Raw genomic sequence first — 10,038 nt, forward strand, 5'->3', positions numbered from 1 at the left:
TTTGGCTTGTAGATAATAAAAAAAGGAACTTTCATGAAAAAGGCTTAGACTAAGTTTATCTTAATAAAAAAATCATGATATAACTTTATTTAATGAAAAAGACTTAAATTTTAATGAAAAACTCTTAAATTTTAATTAAAAAAAACAAAAAACTTAAATTTTAATGAAAAAGACATAATTTTAATATTAAAAAAAAAAACTGACGCATGAACTCGCGCGCTCCTCACACAAGGGTGGACACTTAGAACTGAAAACCGAAACCGAAACACGAACCAAATCGAACCCACCAAACGGTTTGGTTTTGGGGTTTTGAAATGGTTTCGGTTTTGAAATGGTTTCGGTTTTGAAACCAAACCGCAACATAGAAAACAGTTTGGTTTCAGTTTTGGCTTTTGAAAATCGCACCGGAACCGAACCGCACCGCAAATATTAATAAACATTTAATTAAATGTCCATATTATATTTCATGTTTTAATTGGTTGTTTGTTAGAATCCATACACTTAGTATAGGACTCAACTACACTAGAATATCATTATTCATCACTTTCTTTCGTTCATTAACTTGAAGGGCATTTGTTATTTTATACCATCAAACACACATATATGTACAAGGGTGGACTAATCTTGTTATCAAGAGTCGAACAATGATCTTATAAAGTCAACTCATTTGAAGCATGATATCACATATTCTAGTATCAAAGTTCATGTTTAATGAATTCAAATTTATTCAACTTGTTTTATGATAAACATTGTAAGGGACACTCTTTTGTTGCACAAACATGTTTTAATATCACAACTACATGCAACATGCTAATTGTTTACATAACAAATGTCTTTTTCCTATTGCTATTGGGAAATGCTTATTAATATGTTAAATTGCAAATTGTACATTTTTTCTTAAAAACCAAACCGAAACCATTTGAAACCACATCGAACCGAACCAAACAGTTTGGTTTCATTTTGGTTTTGGCTTCAAAACCGCACTGAACCGAACATCAAAAATTTCGATTTTGGTTTCGGTTTCACTCAAAACCGTATCGAACCAAACCGTGCCCACCCCTAACACAAACTGTTTTTAAAACTTACTACACAGTTTATAAAACTTAATGGTATTACACTGTTTATTAAACTTACTACACTATTTATGAAACTTAGTTGTACTACACTGTTTATGAAACTTAACGATACTACACTGTTTATAAAACTTAACGGTAGATGTGCGTCCCATATTTTCAAGTTCTTTCACCAGAATGTAAGAAAAAGATTATAAAAAAAAAACATGATCGTCCACGCAGTTAAAGTCATGCATGGCTAATAACTCAATACCATTACTAGAAAAATGGGTGATGAGTCCAATAATGTTGTCAACAATGTTGCCCCACCCTTACCCCCAACCATCCAAACCCACACCTGATCGACTCCCTTCCCACCATACTGCCCCAAATGTGGTTCTGAATCGAACAAAATCCACTTCAATTTGAAATTTTAATTTTAGAGGAATAAAATATGCTTGGATTATGTCAAAAGGTTATGCAACTGAATGATTGGTCAGATGCTCTTTGCATGCGCCTTTAGTTAAGTTATTTTTGTTTTTTATTTTTTGTTTTCTTTCTTTTGTCTTTGTCATTAAATAAAGTTATAGGATTGTTTTTTTTTTGTTAAAACTCAAGAGGCTAATTAATCCAGAACTGGCGGGTGTGACCGGCATCGGCCCAATCCAATGAATTGCTGGGCTAATTGATCAGAAGACGTCGGGTTCAAACGTACCCGCAACTTGAGAGCCCGTCAATAAAATACGGAAGAAGGCATTTGGAAGGGTATTTTCGGCAAGTAAAGACAAGCAGAAGGAACCTCAGAGACTCGAGCCAAAGAGAAGAAAGCGAAGAGTCGGGTCGGGCATGTCAGCCGCTCCGAAATCCAGTAAACTGAAGAAATCAAAAAATTGGTGCAAGGAGGGAGAAAGAGAAGAGAAAGCCATGAAAGGCCAGCTGTCGGCTTCCTCCAGAGGCCCTGTCAAGTTCAGAATGTGAGTTTCTTACTTCTTATTGTTCTATTTTTATCGAATTTTCTGAAGATTTTGATTGTCCTTTTCAAATTCCTGGAAAGTTTTTCTTTTTCGTGGGAAAGATGAAAATTTTCCGGGAAAATTTCGATTATGTTGACAAATTTCACAATGGGGCAGGCCAACAGCTCAGAATTTGGTACCAATTCGCTTGGACCTCGACATCGACGGCCAAAGGTTCAAAGACTGCTTCACTTGGAACCCATCTGGTAGTTCTTTGGATTTTTCTTATTTATTTGTGTTTTTTTTTTTTTTTCAAATTTTGAAACTTGGGGTTTGATGTTTGATGAATTTGGTGACAGACCCTGACTCGGAGATTGTGGTGTTCGCGAAAAGGACAGCGAAAGACTTGAAGCTTCCTCCGGGTTTCATCACAGTCATTGCTTCGGCCATTCAGGTTGGCATTTCAACCACGTCTAATTTCCCCATCAGATTTTGTATTATATGCGTAATGGGACTGATTAGTTATTACCTTGTTTTCTGATATCAGTCACAAATTGTTGAATTTCGATCACTTGAGGGGCAAGACATGTACACCGGCGAGAGGATTGTTCCGATTAAGGTTAACTTTTATCATATTATGGCATGGTTATCTACAATGGAAAGTAACAACCTTTCCATTTTTTTAATATTATTGATGTTCTATTCTCAGCTTGATCTTCGAGTGAACCGCACTGTCATTAGGGACCAGTTTTTATGGGTAAGCTTCAAAGAGTTCTGCTATCTTATCATTTCAATGCCCTGCTCTTACAATGTGGGTTTGTACATGTTCAATGGATTTCAGGACTTGAACAACTTTGAAAGTGATCCTGAAGAGTTTGCTAAAACTTTCTGCGCGGACTTAGGTATTCAAGACCCTGAAGTTGGGGTAAGACATCGTACTCTGTAAAGAATTTAAGAACTTTTGAATGATTGCAAATTTGGTTGACCCTTAAGTTCAATTAATTTTGGTCAAGGCTTTAGTTTGTGTCGAGTTGGAACATTAATGTCTTTTCAGTTTGCTAAAATAAGATATTCTCTTTTTGCAGCCTGCAATTGCCTTTTCAATTAGAGAACAACTGTATGAGGTTAGATTTTGTTGCTTCTTTGATTTTTCTTTTCATTTATGCTACCTTATGAGTTAAATTTCGCAAGTTATGTCAATGAACACTTTAATCTGTACTCATTTACTATGGTCCTTTTGTATTTCATCTTCTAGATTGTAGTTCAAAGTGTAGCTTCAGTAAGAGAAACCAGAATTAACAAGAAGGGACGCCGTGGAGCTGAGTATACTCCAGTCAGGTTTGTGGTTTTTTTTTCAAAATAAAAGTTTTTTCCCCTTTCCTGGCTGTTGTGCACAATTTACGTAATTAAGTAAGATAGGAAGAAAATAAATGGTAAAGCCTACATGCTATTATATAATTTGTGTGTGATTAATTCACCTATCTCTCTCTCTCTCTCTCTCTCAGTAAAGTAGGTAGTACTGGATTGGACCTGGTGAAGTTATTTGGTCACAGATCTAGTGTTGTTCGGTATGTCTCTTACCACACTAACTTTTTGATTTTTGATTTTTTTTTGCTGCAATTGGAAAGTTTCATGGTGTATGTTAAATAAACTAAAATACCGTGATTGCTGTTCATTGGATTTTATGGATGAATTGTGGCCATTTTTTGGTAGGCAACTCTTCTCCTATAAGTTGTTCTTGTTTTGGCAATAGTTTCTAGGGGCATGATTCTTTTAGCATTCAACCTGGTAGTTAGTTTCTTCACGAGAGTACAGCCACCCTTTTTACTGGCCTCCCAAAGACCAAGACCGTATACTTTCTATAGCTTCTTTTGCCTTAATACTCCCGGAATAGCTACACTATCGAACTGTAATTTTCTTACTCCTGTCTTGATCTACTTTGAGGAGGAAAATGCTTGACCAAAAAGACTATGGCCTCTATTCTGTACCTATAAATTAGTACTGTCATACTTATTTCAATAAATGAAGGATTTGGTCGTCTGCATATTGCTACTTACTAAAATCTGCTATTAACAACTCTGTAAGTTTAATGTATTGAAATCCTCCATAGAAACAGGAAGATGAAACTAAAGCCTGTTTGGTAACCATTTCAGTTTTCGTTTCAGTTTTCACCTTTTTGTTAGGAACAGAGGGAAATATATGGGAGGAAAAAAAGGATGAATGGTGGTTGGAACTGGAAGAAATGTGCATAGAAGAGTACTCAAAATGAAGACTAAAAACTAAAAACCTAAAACAATGTTTAGGAGGTTTTCTTTTTCTAGTTTTTGTTTCTTACATTCTCCTTCATTTCTCTCTCCTCCCTCCACCCTTTTTCATTCCTCATTCCTCCATATATGCATTTCTTCTATCCCTATCAAGAAAAACTAAACTACAAATGAAATGGCAATCAACCAAACTCTTCATTGTATACATTGTTTCAGCATGTGAATGTTAACCTTTCGAGATACATATAGATGTTAAGTCCTACACACATATCCAAATTCACCCTCTTAAGTGAGGTTGTACCAAATTGCTCGATCAGTCTTAAGAGTTTGTCCTATGATAGCTTCCCCTATATTATGTGTTCAATATCAAGTGTTTATTCACCCTCCAGCTTTGGAACATCATTTTATCTAATGACAGCCCTCTGGTTGATATGATTTAATTCGGTGCCTTGTGTTTAACATTTTTTTTATTCATAGAGTTGTTAGAAAAAGTGAAACTTGAAATACTGATAGTGGTTTTGCCACTTTGCTCCCAAATGTATCAGGAAAAGAAAGGAGTGGGACGTATATGAACCCATCGTTGATCTTCTATCAACCGAGGAAGTGGAGGCCCTTCAAGCGAAAGAAGAAAGGATTGCTCGGTGAATTAAACAGCTGTGAGGGTTTCAATTTTTGTTCTATAGGGCGCCCGGCACCTATAGGCGACTAGAAAGGAGTCAGAAATCTGTGACTGACGTACTTTGAAGTAGGGTACCTGTAGTTGACTAGCTAGATGTCTGTCTAATTTCTCTACATGGTAAAGAAATTCGTCGTTTTGACTCTAATTCTGGTTCTATAATAAGTTCATTGCTCATACCCTGCAAAGTGAACTCCATATATGTGGAATTCTTCCTTACAACACCATTGTATAGAACCAACCTCTCAAATCCGTTTGTCCCGTGATCTGCATGTTAAGAGTTGGATGTGAGATGTCGGTTGTATACAACAGTTGTAGGCATTCCCAAACTCACTTTGTGCATTCAAATGCTTAGTAATGCATGTTTTCTTGGCTTATAGTCTTCATTACAATCTTTAGGATATGATCCTCTTTTCTCCACTTGCCACAATAGGATCATTTGATCTTTGAAGGAAGAAAAAGACAGATCCCCTAATTAGTAATTATTCAGATCCATCCAAGTTTTAGTGATGATTGAAAAAGAAGGTGGTTGGTGGTACTTTTTTATTCCGACAATTTGATATTCTAAAATTATTATATGAAAATGATGATTCTAATTCGAGTGCAAATAAGGGTAAACACACTGCCTTGATCAATTAGAATAACCCGTACCTGCAATGTCGGTCACGTTCACCGGTGTGAAAGTAGTGACGATCCAAAGCCCCAATCATGGCTTATGGAGCCTACCCATATCTCAAATTTCCTTGCTTTGACTCCTGAAATCAATCAAATCAAATTTTAGGTCGATTTGTGTGGCCTTCTTGTAATGCCACCGACTAAAAGATATCAAATACTGTTAACTGCCTGACACAAACAGTTTGGAGGACGGCATTGTTGTACTGGATGTGTCCTTTTGATCGACAGATCTTTCCAACTGGTACATTTTCTTTGTTCCACCAGTTTCCTCCACAAATTGTGCTTCACTGTTAGCTCCTCCATTATTTGTTTTGGACGGATTGTACAGACTTATTTAATATCGTGTGCTGTTGGCCTGTTTACACCATTTTATTTTTCAATCTGTGATAACAAATGCATGTGTCACTTTATTTGTTTAGTCTTGTTTGCTTGAGAAATGATTAGAACAACAACAAATCATTTTCTTATTATATGGAATCGGCTGTATGAATTTTCGAACATTACTGTGCTCGGTTTTATTCAACATTTTCGGTTTGCCCCTTGCTTTAAAAATGAGTAATAAAGAAAAAATATGTCATGACTCTCGTCTTCTATTTTATATCTCCATCAAACTACTCGTCCAAAACGTCCATGTCATTAAATCATGGAGAACTTAAAGCTTCTTCAAGCTCTTGGGTTAGATAGGTCAAGAGTTCGGTTTCTTTTGGTATACCAAAAAATAATCTCAGCTTTGAATTCTCCCTGCATTAAAAGTTCAAAACCAATGTTAGGCAATCATGGACGTAAGTTTTGACCTTACTTGGTAATCCTTTCGTTTTAGTTTTCAACTTTCCTTTTTATTGTTTCTGAAAATGACAAAATAAAAACTTGTTTTTTACCAAGTACAAGAAGCATGATAAATATTTTATTGTGCATAGAACACAGATGATATACCACATGTCATTAAATAGATAGAGAGAAGTTTTATCTTTTAAGCTGTTAATTTTTTAACCCTAAGTATTTCACCACTTTTATAATAACATTTAGTGCACCACCCGTGTATCCGGCACAGTGAAAAATCTCTAAAGAAGCACAACATATACATATTTATTACAAAAGCAATGTGTTGGATTCTGTTAAACCGCTGAAAAAAGTAGTTGGAAGCTTTTTGATATTTTCATTAGAATTCCATGCACCTTGTTAGATTTCTCCTACTAATTTATACGGTTTTACAGAAACAGGGTAAAGGATATTTAGTATTCAGTTACCCATACAAAAAAAAAAAAGATCTATAATATCTTCAAATTAAGATATTATATATTAATTTTCTAACCAATAAAATAGACTACAGAGCAAAACAAGTCAGTTGACAACGCAAAATTTGGATTTTGTTTTTGGGTTATAATCGATGAATCAGAAGTCGACTTACTAAAATAGGATGCTAAAGTGGTGGTATCGCCCACCTATCACATATATTATTTTGTTTAAATTTTTATATAATTTCTTGTGATTAGTTTGACATACTACCACCTTAGTGTCTTCATTTCACGTAATTCACCTTAAAATTGAGAATGTGCAAGCTTTCTTACTTGAGGATCACGAAGAAGAGATAAGGGTACTAGTTACAAGAGAAACAAGAAGAAGAAGATAAGTAGAAAATGAAAATATTTTTCTAAAGTTTAATATTAATAATCTCAATGTGATGTTTTATCACATGGATTGCGTTTTCATTAATTTAACAGATTACAAACTAAACAAAAAACTTTCTTATAATGGGGCCAATTCTACAATTAAAAGCCTCACAAATCCCCCCTCCTCCTCTTTTTTTTTGAGTTGGGACTTTTTCTAGCCACCATAGAGTTTGAGTACAAAAGCACCATCCCTCCCAGCACATCCCTATCTACAAGTAATTATATCTTGCACACCAGATCTGGAAGAATGAGAACCAAAATGTTGCAAGCTAGCTTTGACCCAAATTGTATGCACATATCTGCTAATTGCTGACGTTGGTCTCTCTTCCTTTTTTTTATGGTTGTTTTTTGAGATAGATATTGGCATCAATGACTGATAGCCATAGCTATCTATACATGTTAAGAAGTGATGCTGCAGGCTGAGACCTTGGACTTGTCCAGGATAGACCACATCACCTGAACATCTTCATATGCGCATGCCATCACTTCTCCATGCAGAGCCATCACACTACTTTCACTCCCTGTTCAAAGTAAATTATGGAACAAAACATCACTCAGTCTGTTCCATAAATGATAATTCACATCGGTTAACACACAAAAGAGAGAGTAGTAGTGTTCTCTTGCCAGACTTACATTATCAGATTGCGAATTCAAACCCCGTAAATTCTCACGGGAATATATTAACCCTTGATTCAGATTCACAGTCTGACAAGAGAGCCTGACAAGAGAAGTACATAGGAGAGGAGCAATATATGTTTGTATATACCTTGAAGCTGAGACTTCTTCTGGTCTCTCCCTCCTGGCTGCTGGTTGAAGAAAGTGCAAGCTTTCCTGAATGGAGTTGTAATGGTTTTCTTCCACGAAGCCATTTATGCTTCAAAATTTGGTGTTCTCAAATGAAAATGTCACGTTTAGAATACAGTAATCTGAACGAAGATGACGACTAAAATCTCTCTCAAGCCTAGCTAGCTTTTTATGCAAGAGCTGTGTGAGGAGGATGGCACAATAATTATATAAGATAATATATATATATATATATAGGAGTGGAGTGAAGGAGAGGGGCAAGATCCGTGAGATGGGCCTTTTGGAGATTAGAGGATCATCACTCTTTTATTTTTATATTTTTGTTTTTTGGTTTTTGTATTTTCTTATCTCATTATCTCAACAAGGTCGCCAACTGCACCAAAGCACATGGCGCACGCTCCCAAACAGACGTCCCTCTCTTCCCCTTTAGACTCTCTACACGTGAATCCCTTTACTTTTCTGAATGTGACGTATATTTTAGGATTTGCTTTGCCCATCTTACTCTTGCTCTTCTTCTTCTTCTCTTTCTCTCTTCGTTTGTCATATAAGTTATGAAATTGCCTTTTCATGGCCCTAATTGACTTTTGGTCACTTTACTATTACATTACATAGCATTACAATCCTTATGTTGATCATTTGCATGCTTATAGTCTATGTCCCCCTATATATGTATACAATTATTCATACGAAAAAAAATTTAAGAATAAACTTCTCGTCACACGATATGATGAGTGACATACATTATTTAGTTAAAACTTAACATGTGTGATAAGTTTTTGTTGCATTACAATCTTTCTGTTTGATAAACTGGCCTATATGATTCCCACAATGTATGCAATTTAACCAATTTGCTTGCTCCTTTCTTTACCTGGTAATTGAGAAAGTTTGGGCTGGGACTTCTTTGTCACTTGGGCTGGCACTTTCTTATCACTTGGCAATACCATCTAATTAAACCATAACATGTGTTACAAGTTTTTGTTAAGAATTTCAAATTCTTTAGTACATGTTATGAATTAATTGGACAGCGTTTGTCACTTATCTTCACATAACATAAAAACTCACGTCCAAATAATTTTTACATAAAACTGTCAAGCACATGCATGGATAATTCACATGCACATGCATGGATAATTCACATGCATTATTTGTCCCGTTAAAACATAATATGTGTTACAAACTTTTATTATATATAATATAGATGTTATGTTTAATTGAAGAATCATTCAGCATTCATCGTGCCTCATTGTGGTGAAGTTCCTAAGTTCCTATCTCAATGGTTTTTTTTCATGTCAGTCTGTCACATGCATATTCAGTCTGTGGACTACTCTCCCATTGGTTTGTTGCTTCAATTAATCTTTATAACTAATCTGTAAAATTTGTGAGTGACTGACTGATGACTGAGCCAATGCCCCCAACCCAATGCTGCAAATTCTTGACCTAGCAATATGGAATATACATGACTATGGGATAGGCCTAGTTATCCATTATTATCTTCCACTTATGTGACTACCACATGCAATGGTAGGCACACAGACTGACCAAGACAGCCAAATCCATTTGCAGTCTTTATATATTCATATATGCGTCAATGAGACTTTTCATGTATTCTCTGCCACATCATATATTTGACACAATATTTTACAAATGTTAGCATGAAAATTGACGTTAAACTAGAATGTAGCAGAAAGTTCATAGAGAGTCACACTCTGAGAATCTCCATAACATTTCTCATGCGCTCACATACCCAACCATGTGTGCTCCAACAAAAAGAAAAAACTATGCTGTTTACTTATAACTAATTAAACCCATTAATGTATGTACAAATCCAGTTTACATAATCAAATCGATCCATCCTGGCATCAAACCGTACTTGGATTAATATTAAAACCTCATTAGTGATGCTTTGATTCTAATCATGAGTTGACAAAAGCATTCACACACTTC

The 10,038-nt window shown here is 35.4% G+C and overlaps 1 protein-coding gene and 1 long non-coding RNA gene across 2 annotated transcripts; one reads left to right on the plus strand and one right to left on the minus strand.

Annotated features, from left to right (window-relative positions):
- The first annotated feature begins 1,817 nt into the window (after window positions 1-1,817).
- On the plus strand, window positions 1,818-5,122 carry LOC103416368 (chromatin structure-remodeling complex protein BSH). Its single transcript, XM_008354622.4, has 10 exons — window positions 1,818-2,026; window positions 2,183-2,271; window positions 2,365-2,459; window positions 2,553-2,624; window positions 2,715-2,762; window positions 2,847-2,930; window positions 3,091-3,129; window positions 3,261-3,343; window positions 3,511-3,573; window positions 4,815-5,122. Exons 1-10 carry the CDS (start codon window positions 1,899-1,901, stop codon window positions 4,912-4,914), a joined length of 801 nt encoding a protein of 266 aa, XP_008352844.1. The 5' UTR covers window positions 1,818-1,898; the 3' UTR covers window positions 4,915-5,122.
- Window positions 5,123-7,266: 2,144 nt separating this feature from the next.
- LOC139190706 (uncharacterized) lies at window positions 7,267-8,325 on the minus strand. Its single transcript, XR_011575053.1, has 2 exons — window positions 8,057-8,325; window positions 7,267-7,811 (listed from the first exon to the last, which is right to left on the minus strand). It is a non-coding gene; the product is annotated as an uncharacterized lncRNA (long non-coding RNA).
- Window positions 8,326-10,038: the final 1,713 nt, after the last annotated feature.

Source organism: Malus domestica, chromosome 13 (genome assembly GCF_042453785.1).
Source record: "Malus domestica chromosome 13, GDT2T_hap1".
In the NCBI taxonomy this organism is placed as follows: Eukaryota; Viridiplantae; Streptophyta; class Magnoliopsida; order Rosales; family Rosaceae; genus Malus; species Malus domestica.

Bases quoted from the DNA above. Each gene is read 5' to 3' on its own strand.
- LOC103416368 (XM_008354622.4), top strand. From the start codon at position 1,899: ATGTCAGCCGCTCCGAAATCCAGTAAACTGAAGAAATCAAAAAATTGG. The intron at 2,027-2,182 runs GTGAGTTTCTTA...ACAATGGGGCAG, and splicing joins GGCCCTGTCAAGTTCAGAAT to GCCAACAGCTCAGAATTTGG. The intron at 2,460-2,552 runs GTTGGCATTTCA...TTCTGATATCAG, and splicing joins TCATTGCTTCGGCCATTCAG to TCACAAATTGTTGAATTTCG.